The 13,304-nt window shown below is 36.5% G+C and overlaps 1 protein-coding gene across 2 annotated transcripts in view; it reads left to right on the top strand.

The window, feature by feature from the left end:
• Positions 1 to 13,098, top strand: part of AP2A1 (adaptor related protein complex 2 subunit alpha 1) — a 38,346-nt gene extending 25,248 nt beyond the window's left edge. For both annotated transcript variants that reach the window (XM_072427215.1, XM_072427216.1), the window contains exons 16-22: positions 4,711 to 4,793; positions 4,903 to 4,993; positions 5,925 to 6,047; positions 6,128 to 6,244; positions 7,095 to 7,164; positions 7,450 to 7,584; positions 9,664 to 13,098. In XM_072427215.1, coding sequence (XP_072283316.1) covers positions 4,711 to 4,793; positions 4,903 to 4,993; positions 5,925 to 6,047; positions 6,128 to 6,244; positions 7,095 to 7,164; positions 7,450 to 7,584; positions 9,664 to 9,741 — 697 coding nt within the window. In that variant the 3' untranslated portion in view covers positions 9,742 to 13,098. The remainder of the gene's footprint in view (positions 1 to 4,710; positions 4,794 to 4,902; positions 4,994 to 5,924; positions 6,048 to 6,127; positions 6,245 to 7,094; positions 7,165 to 7,449; positions 7,585 to 9,663) is intronic.
• The last annotated feature ends 206 nt before the right edge of the window (positions 13,099 to 13,304 follow it).

Here is a 13,304-nt window from a genome sequence, read left to right as displayed (position 1 = left end):
GCTCTCTCGTTCTCCTGCTCTCTCGCGCTCTCGCTCTCTCGTTCTCCTGCTCTCTCGCGCTCTCGTTCTCCTGCGCTCTCGTTCTCCTGCGCTCTCGTTCTCCTGCGCTCTCGCGCTCTCGTTCTCCTGCGCTCTCGCGCTCGCTCTCTCCTGCGCTCTCGCGCTCGCTCTCTCCTGCGCTCTCGCGCTCGCTCTCTCCTGCGCTCTCTCCTGCGCTCTCTCCTGCGCTCTCTCCTGCGCTCTCTCCTGCGCTCTCTCCTGCGCTCTCTCTCGCTCTCTCGCTCTCGCGCGCGCTTTCTCTCGCTCTTTCGCTCGCTCTCCTGCTCTCTCTCGCTCAGCCATACTTTGAGGTGTTTCAAATGGACAATACATACAGACTGAAGATAATTGCTACAAACCCTGCCAAGACTCCCACCTCCAAGGGAACATATTGGCTGCAGCCCTAAGTTACCTCTAAAAAGGGGGTGGGTGCCGCCTTATGATGTCAGTAGGGGATTAAGAAGCATACAGTTCTGATGAGTGGCCTTTGATGAGCTTCTGCGCTATAATTTTAGGGAAGTGCTGCTAAGTAGGTCCAGGTGCTGGACTAGTGGCTGGTATAGCAAGTCAATAAAATACTTATGCATTTAAGGGAAATATTTGGGAATTTTATATTCCACCTAACTAATTTTTTTTTGCCAGAAATTTATTATTGTACTGTTGTAAAGCTGTGTGTATGCTGCTGTTTCTTGTCTACTTATCTAATTGCATGTGAGTTTTCTGTCTTCTCTTTTTGGTCTTTGTCTTTTTTTGCTGTCTTGCTGCTAGTGGAATTGTTTCTTGTCTTTGTCTGTCTTGCTGTGCTTGCCTATGATTGGATGGTGTACAGTGAATTGGACCCACCCTCTGAGACTCCTGCGTCCCTGTTGGTCGATGCAGACCAGCCTTCTGAGTAAGGGCTGATTAATTACCTGTTAAGGCATGCACAGTAGTTATCATTATTAGTATTCACATTTTTTCACCACTTACAAGAATCTTCAACATTGGCATAATGACCCATGGGGTAGTACTACAGTACAAGGAGAAAAAGAGCAAAAACTATAAAAGCTTTTTAGGCACCCAAAATCAAAAGATACTAACTGGCCAACAGCATCCCTTTATTCAAGTTAAAACTTGTTTTAAAATCCCAAACACAGTAGACATCAACTTGTTTTGGTCCAGAACAAAAACCCTATTTCTTAGGGCCCTTTCTTTAGAAAAATGCTAAACAATGGGCACTTCTATGGGCCAATAATTGTACCGTGTTTTAGACCCAACGCATTTTGCAGCTGATGCTGCTTCTTCCGGAGGAGTTGAGATACACATGAGATGCATCTTTGCTTTTTTTATCTTCTATTTTGTACCCTTCCTATAACCAAGAAACAAGTCAGAACTATCTTTTTAGGTTTTTAGATTATATAGGTTATCTGTCTTCTAGGCTTTGAAACATCCATTCCTGACTCACAAATTGCATATTTGGTCATGGATAGGAAAGCTGAACCAGTTTATTGTGATAATAGTATGTGAATCTTGAGTCTGTGAACAAAGTATTTTTATTCAGTGCTAGGGGCGTTACTTATTTAAGAGTTTTAGTATTTAAGTAAAGCTTACCATATGTAGCAATTAATTAGACCATAAAAAGATCCTCAGTTTTTATATTCTGGTCATTGTATTTTAGACCAGCTCCTGTTGTCTCTTTATTGCTTATTACTCAGCTTCATGGACAGCATGTCTGTGGCTCAAATTAGGCCAAAAGTGGTGTGTATATATATAATATTTTCCATTGCACTGACCTGCTTTGGGGTATTTGTGTATATGAACCTGTGCTTTTGTGTTTCAGGGAAACATGTAACGGGAAAAGTGCATGGGTTGCCAATTTCTTGAGTATCAGATATGCCAAAGATGCTTCAGTGATTTGTTCACAACACTTCCATTCCACTAATTTTTTTGTTATCTAATGCTGCACTTATAGTATATTACCATTTGCAACTAGATTCCATATTTTATATCCTTTGTTACATTTAGCTCATGACTAAAAATTTTAACCATTGAGTCAAGTAGTGTTTGTAAATCTTAGTGCCTACTGGGCTTATAGATATTCAATTTAATGAAAAGCTGTCATACCTATCATAATGTTTCTATTCATACATCTGTCAAAATGCATATTAGGTATGGAAAAGGGCATTAGTTGTACAGTGGTTGAATAGGGAGCATTATTTTGCCTTGAAATTTTTAAGTGTTGCTACCGGTAGTACATATGGACTATATGGAAATAACATACGTTTCTATATATAACCATATAACAAGATTCATTTTGTTTTTCCCTTTTTTTTTTTTTTTTTTTTTTTTTTTTTTTTTTTTTTTTTTTTTTTTTTTTTTTTTTTTTTTTTTTTTTTTTTTTTGGTTGCTTTCTCTGTCTTTTTTTTTTCTTTTTTTTTTTTTTTTTTTTTTTTTTTTATAAAAAGGTTATCCCACAATGAAAGGATGATTCCCACGCCTGTTTTCATGACATGAGCACAGCGGTGGGACTCCGGACAGTGTGGGATCCCCAGACCCTAGAGGCCAAATGAGGACAAGTCTCCCCAATTAAACTCTAGTGCTGAATGGCTGAGAAAAGGGAAACTAGAAGGGTTTTCCTATTCTCACCCAATTAAGCCAATTAACGGAGGTGAGTTCACTGCATCCGCAGCCCTAGAGGAGTTGTAGTATGTGCTCTATACACACGTGGTTACAGAGCACGTGCCACAAGTCCTCTAGAGCTGCAGTTGAACTCATACAACATCTCCCTTGAGACGTTGTGTAAAGACAATGTATCCGTGGACCCTAGAGGTGCGCGGAGCACATGCTGCTGCTCTGCTAAGGCGCCGGGAGCAATCAAGAGATCGGAGCTGTCAGGAGAGCAGAGCTCTGCTGATTGCTCTGCTAGGACCGCGGGAGCAATCAGCGGAGCGCTGCTATTCTGACAGCTTCATTCTCTTGATTGCTTCAGCAGTGGACACATGACTTCTCGGGGGGAGGTTGTGTGAGGACAGTGCACCTGCGCCATTTGGCACTAGAGCTGAATGGGGAGATTTGTCCTTATTTTCCCTCTAGTGCCTGGGGATCTGATGCTGTCAGGCATCCCACTGCTTTGCTCATTTAATGAATGGCTGCATCATCCTTTCATTGTGGGATAACCTGTAAAAGAAAGTCCGAGTGGGGCAATGGAGATCTGCAAGTCTCCTTATTTAAGTGGGCTTCCAGATTCTAAATTCCTGCTAAAAATGCTTATAAAAAACCCTATTGTTTGCAATAGAAACTTTCATAAAATGTTTAAAAAAGCTTGTAAAAGCCTCCATTGAATTCAATAGGAGCTTTCATTGCCCTTTAAAAGCATTTATAAATGTGGGAAAATGCCCCTATTGACATCAATACGCACGTTTTTTAAATGCAGCAAGGAGCGTTATCTAAAATGCTGAAACAAGCTGTAAGGAAAAGCCCTGATGTAGATTAGCCAATTGGAATGCATGGGAGTTTCAAACATGGGCTTTTAAGCGCTGAGGAAACGGTCTGTGTAGACTAAGCCTTAAGGTAATTTCTCTTTCTGTCAAATGTTCAAAATGTTAAACTTAACCATGGGTGCCCTTTGGCATATACATTAAATACAGGCTTAGTTTGTTTTTATTAAAAGAAATGTTTTCAGACTATTAGCAGAATTATAACCTGTAACTTTGCATAACATGCAGACTAACTCTTAAAAGCATAAATACATATTCAAATTGATCATTGTCAATATTTTAATATTATAAATTACAGGGTTTCATTAACGTTTTTACATTTTAAATTTTGAAGAACATAGGTTTGTCCTTCTTACTGTAGAATTCTGCTTTAGAGTCACAAAAAAGTGGAACATCCATTTAGAATGGAAAAACGAATGATGAAACTTGCTAATCTCTCATTATTAAACCCATAGACTCATTATTAAGTGGATAGACTCCACTTAATACATATATACATTTGAATCCATGGTTTTCCCTGTTCATATAATAGAGTACAAATCATGACCCTGATAGTGGTAGATAAATCACCATGTAATACCATGTAGAAAATGGAAATATCCTTTAATGGCATGACTGAATTTAGAACTGGATGCAAGAGCTAACCTATCCTTCATGTGTGGGGGGTGTGTGTGTATGTATGTATGGAAGTGTGTGTGTGTATATATTGCAATTATTACGTTTAATACTGGTAGTTTGGGTTCTGCTGTCTCTTCTACAATCAAACTATAGTGTGTAGTTTTGGTATTGTGCTATGAATTTATTAATTTTTTTTCAGACCATTCTGAAGCCCCTAGACCTTTATTGAAAGCGTCAGAAAAACCTTTATTCTAAATTTTCAAATTGCAATCTCAATCTAACTTGGAATCTTTTTATTAGAAAAGTTTTAGAATTTAAAATTACAACATTTGTAAATAACAAAGTTGGTTTCCCATACCTAATTTTTTTTGTGCATTTTGTTGAGTAAATACCCAGAATTCTGCATTTTTTTATTTTTTTATTTTTTTTTACATAGTACAGATTTTGATATTCTTGTGTTGTCATTACGGTTTACATGCATCTGTGTTTAAAACTGAATTACAGTTTATATGGATATTTTTTCAATGTAAAATGCTCGAGATAATGGTATCCCTGTAAATTGTCCCTGTGGTTTTAGGTTTGTCTGCAAGAATAATGGAGTGCTTTTTGAGAACCAACTTTTGCAGATTGGTGTTAAATCAGAGTTCCGTCAGAATCTAGGTATGCAACGGTGGCTGTGGTTGTTATGTTAGTCGTAAATATAATGGATGATTTCTGTAGGTTTTTAAGTCTCCAATCTTTATGTAAACCTTTTCTTTCTTTACTGCAGGACGTATGTACTTGTTTTATGGAAACAAAACATCAGTGCAGTTCCAGAGTTTTACTCCAACAGTGTCATACCCCGGGGAGCTGCAAAACCATATCCTTTTGTGCTTCAATAAAAATACTGGTTGCCACCCCTGAAAATTTTCAAATATATGGGTACTGACTCCGTATCTCCCTGATACTTGTCTCTCTTTACTGAGCTAACCAACGCTTGTTTGGTACAAGTGTCATACCAATTAAGTTCGTATGAACAGAACAATGTTTGACCTGTTTGCTAGCATTCTGAAACTATCTATTTTTTTTCTCTATTTATTTTGACAGAAGAAGCTCTGGCTTTAAACTCAAATCTAGGTTCAGCAATGTTATTCATCTTTCTGCTTCTTATACTGATATTCAAAAATCCTATTTTGATATTTTAAAACTATGTTTAAACCTTGAATTTGCTTTGATGGTTAACCTTTTATATGTTAAGGGGATAGATCGGGTGTCGTGCGATTAAAAGAAGAGGTTAACATATATTTTCTATTCCTACAGAACATACACTATAGCACTAATTGCCTAAAAACTTAATGCTGGCCATGAGTAAATGGGGTTAGAAGACACTGTGAATCTCGGCTTGCAGCACATGGAAGCTACTTATCAATGGATTTGTCAAGCCCTAAACTACGGCTTAAAAGAAGTTCTTTTTTTTTTGGTGGGGGTGGGGGTTTGAGGTTGAAGCCACCTCCCTTGTGGTCTTTATTGCTAATATACAAATTATGTGTTAAAATTCTAAAGTCTCCTGCAATAACCCACTTTAAAATGCTTTTTAACACTTGTTTAAACGCATGGTGGTATGGTCATTTAAAAAGAATTTAAAAATATAATTGTAGACTTAGATATACTTTAAAACCGGAGGGGGAGCTAATAAGAAAAGCCATGCCTGTTCATTGGGAATTTATTAAAAACAAACGTGTGAATAAGGACAACCTTTTGTTTTTACATGGTTTTTCAAAAATGCTGACAGCCTTAACTCGACATCTCACAGCTCAACATTCAGACCAAGCCTGTTGATCCAGTGGTGGAGGGTGGAGCTCAAGTCCAGCAGGTGTTGAACATTGAGTGCCTTGCAGACTTTGATGAGCCTCCCATGATTAATATTAAATTCAGGTATTGGGCATCTGCTGCCTACTTTAGTTAAATTTATGAGATTACATTTATGTTTACCCCTTGTCAACTACTTTTCTTAGGTACGGAGGAACATTACAGAACATTACATTAAAATTGCCAATAACAATCAACAAGTTCTTTCAAGCAACTGAGATGCCATCCCAGGACTTTTTTCAGCGCTGGAAGCAGCTGAGCCTGTAATCACTTTATATTTTATTTAAAGTGCATTTGTAGTGTGGGAGAAAGTGTTTAATATTTTGATTGCCCCTTTCTATACTAGCAAAAGTTATTCCCTTAACAATAGGCTTCTTTTACATATTGCCATTTTAATACGGTTTTTCGTTCATGATGTTGGGGAGAGCATACTTACCTGTAATTCAGCAACTAACACTTTTGCAATTTGTCAATCCTTTGTTACTATAATATCAATCTCTTTACATTGCAAAATAGACCATCCAAATTGTGGTAATTTTGGATTTATACAAGTATAATGTGGTTATAGTGATAATTACAACATATACATACAGTTGGGAAGACTATCTTCAGATACCTTGGGAATAGAGGGCAATGGTATTGCAATCTCCTGCAACACAAGTCTCTTTATAAAGACTCACCTTTTACAGCTAAATAATCTCTCATGCATTTTTTGTTCGCCTGCTGTAGTTGCTCACCACCTACTTCCTGTGAAATAACAGTCCTGACTCTAAATATAAACCGTTTCTACGGTAGTGAAAGAAGGCTGGTAAATAGTTCTGGCATCTAATGTTGTTCCTAGTTTGGGAGTCTTACAAGTATAAATGAGTGACCCTCCCACCAGCTGATTGCAATAATGGTGTGGTTGCTGTGGCGCAATGTGGGAGCTCATTTATTTATTTAAATGGGTGTTTTACGTTGCTTCTGTACACTATTATTTTTTTTTTTTTCTGAAGGCTTTTGAGCCTATATTGGACAGCGTAAAACTGTAACGGTTTGATGAGTGAGCAGACATACTTTAGTATCTCAATACTGTTGCATTTAGCTAATGCTTTGCTTTTCTTCTCTTCCTAGACCACAGCAAGAAGCACAAAAGATTTTTAAAGCGAATCATGCTATGGATTCCGAAGTGACAAAGGCAAAGGTAAGTTATGTATTCATGGGCTGATTGTAATTTGGGTATTTATAATATAGTTTAGGGAATCATAGCCTATTCTCATACCAGCCTTGCCTCTATGTAATTGCTATTTTATTCACAACTGGGACATGCAACTTCCAAAAAAATTTCCAACTTCTACTTGCCATTTCTTATTCCCAACACCATTTTTTTAGTTACAATTAGGCATACTAAATTAAATTAGTTCAAAAAGTGTTATCTTCTTTTATGTGATAGATTGACTGATCGTTTAAATGTTTTTATGTATTCCAGTTGTTGGGGTTTGGTACTGCACTACTAGAAAACGTGGATCCCAATCCAGACAATTTTGTAGGTGCTGGTATCATTCAGACCAAAACTATTCAGGTTGGATGCCTTTTGCGTCTGGAGCCCAACATTCAAGCTCAGGTAAATGGGGGTGGGGGACAACACACAGGTTTCTTTGTAGATGTAGTGATATGTATACTTTTACCTTCCTACACAATCTTGCATAGACTGGCAGGAAGAGATTATTGTCCTATATTAATGTGTAAGTAATATATTATTATTCTCTTGTATTTATATAGTGCCAACATATTATGCAGCGCTTTACAAAGTCTATTGTCATATAACGAAGTGTCCCTCTAAGGGGCTTGCAGTCTAATGTTCCTACCATTGTCATGTCATTTCCACAGTCTAAGGACAATTTTTAGGGGAAACCAATTAACTGCTTGTTTTTGGGGATGTGGGAGGATACCAAAGTGTCAGAAAGTGGAAATACGCAGAGAACATACTCATTGCACATAATGTCATGGGCCAAATTTGAACCTGTTACTTGCTACAATTCCTTAAGTCAAAGGATATAAATCCACTTTCTGTGCACCAAGTTATTTTTCCAGCCCAGATATTGCCTTGTTAATAATGCCAGTGATCATTACTTAATGTGCTGTGCATAGAGCAGAATGTGGGTGGTTGCTTCCTAAATATTTGTAAACTTTTTTTATGTATTGGAGAACATAAAAACTACTAATAATCACACACAACGGAAAACTTTGTATTTGTCAAATTGATTTCTTAAATCATAGGGACTTTCAGTGTACACCAAAAAGTGAAGAGTATATAAATATGACCTAAAGCATTCATTTCACGTTTATTACTTTTTTTAAGGCACATATCATATATAAAATTGGAAAATAAACTAGCTGATAAAAACCCTTAGCATTGATCCGAAGTAATTTGTAGAATTCTGTTCTTATGTAAATGTGAAACAGAGGTACCATCAAATCTGGCAGTGTAATGATATCAATGTTCCATTAATGTATGGAACTCCATGCACACCACTAAAAGTAAAAAAGCAACATTTACTTAAAGTAAATTCTACATATCACTTACTCTCTGAAGTGTTTACTTCTGTAAATGCATACTGTATAGATTTGTTTTACGTTGTGGTATTTACATCCTAAATACTTCAAATTTTATTTTGCAAAAAAAGGAGAATGAGAAAGTAAATTATGGAGAGAGTGCATACTCCTATTAGCCCTTATCACTCCTATAGCTTTAATCAACTCTCTCGTTCAATTTCAGAAAATCTATGCCCATCACTTTTATTACTCTGGAAAATACTGAGGAAAATGTTTATTTTACGCTTTCCTTTTTATTATCTAATGTATTAGTAATGTGCTTGATTTGCTTTCCTCATTTTGCCTATATATAGGAGGTTGCTAGGGGAAATGTGATTGAGTCTATAGAGCTACAGTTTCAGTGAATTCATCCAGGATTGCTTTTTCTTCATTAGCATATTTAATTTATTTTTTTACATATTCTGCATCTTCCACCTTTGCAGATGTTTTTTCATTGCTATATATCTAATTCTTCCAATAAAAAATAAATTAAAACTAATGAATTCACTTGTCACCAGCAGATTACCTATTTTTGCTACTTTAGCCATATGATTCAGGTAAAAACCCACCATAATTGTATCTTGTATCTATATCTTTAGATATGCCAGTGTTTGTTTTTTTTAAAGGCTTCTGACTCTTCGGTGTGTGCCATAAATAGTTACTCACTTTATTTTTTTTTTCTTTTAATCAATACACTTTTCTGTTGATATTTATCGTCTGCTGTCTAAATCTCACCCTGCCTCCATGAAGCAATTTTTTAATTTTAGAAAGTCAGTTTACGCTTCCTCAACTTACAGGACATACAGGCAACTGCTTCTGTAGATGAAAGAAGAACTTCTAACTATTAACATCATGTATAATTTTTTTATACCCCTCTACATAAATTGAGATCATTGTACTTTTGTGTAGCGTGCCACCATTCAAGGCAAGGTAAGATTGGTTGTTGCTGTATTACCTTCTCAGATAGCCATTTGAAACCTAATTAATTAAAATCTGTTTGTTAAAAAATATTATTGTGTGAAGTATTACTTTGAAGCATTTATTGCCTTTAGAACAATATTGATATTCAGAAGCACTTAGTAATAACATCATGTCTTCTCCATTTCAGATGTATCGACTTACCTTGAGAACCAGTAAAGAAACGGTTTCCAAACACCTATGTGAGCTCTTATCGAAGCAGTTTTAAGCCAACAAGAATGTGATGGCAACAGACAGTAAAACTTACACTACATGGAGGGTTTATCATGCATCAAGCAAATGTGTGTGTCAGTGTGCATGTGGCAGCAGAGGCAGGGCCCTCTGCACCCCTTTTCTGTGAATTACCGTGTGTGTGTGTGCGTGCGCCCGGTCTATGTCCAGTAAAGGCCAAGGCATTCTGAAATAGTCAAGGCTAACTATTAGTAACCTTTTTGTCCTAAGATGTGTGGTTGTCCTACTAGATTTTGTCATGTTTGCTGTGACTTTAAATGTAAACTTGTCTGAAAGGGATGCATGAAGCCAGGGACCCTAATGTGTCTGGACAAGGGGTGCCTCCCTCCATGCGGCCTATGGGATTGGGCATCAGTGCATGCTGGCCCAAATGCATATCATCTGCTAAACAGTGGAATAGCTGCTTATTGGAAGGATGTGTTGACAAACTGAAGGTTTCCACAAAAGGGAAACCATATCAGTGGTCATTTGTGTTCTAAACTTTGGTATTGTCAACCCATGTGCTCTTTCCTCCTCCCCCCCCCCCCCCTTTTTTTTTTTTTTTTTACTATTTTAAAAGAATCTGTTTCATGCCTACTTTTTAAATACAGTTTCTATCGAAACCTAAATATACAGTTGTAAAGAAACCTTGGTTCCACATATATACAGGGTCATCCTTCTCCAGTTTTCAAGCCAGAAGTTTCTCCTTGTCTTTTTCTAAAGACCTTTATGTATTTTAGATCTCGCTCTAATGTTCTTTAGCTCTAGCTGCTCCGACATAACCTGATGTATTTGTAAATCCTTCCCCCCCTTCCCCTTTCAAACATTCTATGTCTTGGTAGCTCTTTCATTACCTTTACACTGACTGCCTGTACAAAGTAAAGTCATTCCACAAACTTATTTTTTTTTATTTTCTTGTCATCATGCTTTTTTTTTTTTCTTCTTTTTTTTGTTTTGTTTTGCTTATTCAAATAAGCCTTTTCTGTAGAATGCTGAGGGAGTAAAATGGCCAGTTGGGTATTTGGAGCTTGTTACTTCAATAATTACATCTCCTCATTCTGACTAGTCATTGGACTTGTGCCTCTGTAGGCTGTTTGCCATTGACATACCCGCTGAGATCACCTCAAAATAGTATTTGAAAAGAAGTACTTAAATTGAAGACTTGTGGTTGAATGGTCAATGCAAGTATTATGCATACAGTATTTTTGTTTAATTTGTTTTATTCATATTGCTTTCCTCTTTATTTGTTTTTTGTCCCAGTTCACAAAAGGTATTGTTGCACAAATCTGCCAATTCTAATTTGTGTATGTTTAAGTGGAGCTTTTAACTTTAACGTAAATTTTACAAATCTGTGAACAGGAAGGCTTCTATTGTATAAGAGGCAAGCCATGTCTCTACTACAATAAAGCATTTTTACCTGCCTATTCACAGTGTTTTTGCAAAATAAAAGGTACAATTTTTGGCAAATGTCAAGATTACTGATTTTGCATGAATACCAGTCATTATTTCTAAAGATACTAAACCTGGAAAATGATTTGGAGAAGATGTAGTTGCTGGCAAGGGAACTCATGAACGTCCTATCGCTGGAGGTATGAATCAATTACTGTCATTAAAACACATGAACCCGGTGGAGAACCTTCCGGGTTCATGTGTTTTAATGACAGTAATTGATTCTCCACCAGAATGTTTGAGGGAATGTCAGATTACCTGCTATATAAAAAGTGTTTTTAAGTGACCCAAAAATACTGCTGCCTTTGGCATAGAGTATTTGACCTGGCTGTTAAAAGTAGAAAAAGGAGCTTGAGAAAAAAAAAAAAAAAAAAGACTTGTGCGATAAAATACAGATTTTTAAGGAATAGAGGCTTCAATAAGCAATGATTTCACAATCATTTTTTGCTCTTTAATTTTTTGAGCATGTTCACATAAAGTTTATTGAAGAACTGGTGTGCTTGTGAACTGAGACTATTATAGAAAATCTTATATATTTGCCAAACCCTTTAAAGCCTACCTCTCCGTACATATATTTTAGTTTATAGTGTAAAGTACTCTCAGCACTGTAAAAAGCAATAAAGGCTCACTATTCTGTTCATTTAGCTCCAAGTACAACCATGTTACTTTAGTTATAATTAGCCATCTCTGTTGAAAGTTATGTGCTTACCACAAATCATTTCCCCTCCCATTCAGTTCCTCTCAGTCCTGCCTAAAACAACCCAAACTTACTTGTTTTGCTACTAGTTGTTTGGCCTGTAATTGCCACATTTGTTTTTATTTTATTTTTATTTTTTTATGGCTGGTTGATGGCCTTCCTGTGTATATACGTATATATAAATATATAAAATAATATGTAAATGTTATTACATGATTGAGAGGTACATATACAATGTCAAGAAATACATCCATGCACTTCTTTTCTCAAGTTCCTGGAAATAGCAGCCTGTTTGAGCGCACTCTTCCATCTAGTGGTTCATTAGATAAATTGCGATTTGAATTTTCCTACTGATCTCAATATTACTACTAATGTTTACTCAGCTATTGTTAAGTCACTTGCATCAATTATATTGGTAGTTCTGCATCTGTTGAAGGGGATGTCCACACTTTACCACCCCATTTTCATTGCAGATAAATTGATGACACCTGGGCTACCATTTAGAAAACTATAGGAAAGTGGTTTGCCTTTCTGTTTAAAAGAGCTGCAGGGAAAATTGCAAATTGTTTACAAAACTTATTTTAATTTCACTTTATATACTTGGTCTTGTAGTGTCTGAAATGCTGATATGGTGGGCCACTTTGGTTGGGTAAAGCCCTGCTTATAGCAATATTTCATACAGTCTCCTGCCAATATGATTTTATCCTGCAGTGTGGGGCAGAAGATGGTTTTGGACGTCAATTCACTCACTCACTCAGTTTTAGATCCGGATCTCTGGAGTGGACATCCCCTTTAACTGTTCCCATCTCTTCTTAAAAAACAAAAGGGGCATACTTGTCCTTCCATACAGCTAACCACCCTTACCACTGTGTGACAACCAAACAAAAAAGGAAGCTGCTTTAGTTTCGGAAATTCAGTCTCATTTGTTTTTTTTTTCTTTTTATATTTTGCATTCAATTAATTTTTTTATTGTCTTTTTTTTTTTTTTTGGAGTGCAGTTCCTGTTGGTGCTGTTTCTTTTGTCGTGTAGTAACTGCTAGTTTTAACAGCTCAATTCTGAGAGTTTGTGTATCTGCATTGGGATGTATTGCTGAAGCTTAGTTTGTTCTGTACCATATTATACTCACATTTTCTATCTGTATTTTATAAACTGTATCATTTCCACCAAAAAACTCCTGAAATAAAAGGTTGAGCCATGGTGTCCTCTCATTTACCATGTTTTGAGCCTTTTTTTAAATATAGCACATGTAAATAGGGGAAATTGGGGTAAAGTGTGCTGCGACCTTTGAAAAAATCTTTTATTCTATCCTTGACTATTATTATTGAAATCTGCCTGAAAGACTTATTTGCTTTTCTAAATTTTTTTTGTCCACATTTGTTCAGTGTTTGTATTCTGAGGGGGAAAATGGACACAC

This window comes from Pyxicephalus adspersus, chromosome 11, assembly GCF_032062135.1.
Source record: "Pyxicephalus adspersus chromosome 11, UCB_Pads_2.0, whole genome shotgun sequence".
In the NCBI taxonomy this organism is placed as follows: domain Eukaryota; kingdom Metazoa; phylum Chordata; class Amphibia; order Anura; family Pyxicephalidae; genus Pyxicephalus; species Pyxicephalus adspersus.
Note: the sequence above shows the minus strand (reverse complement) of the source record. Positions and strands in the feature narration are given on the sequence as shown.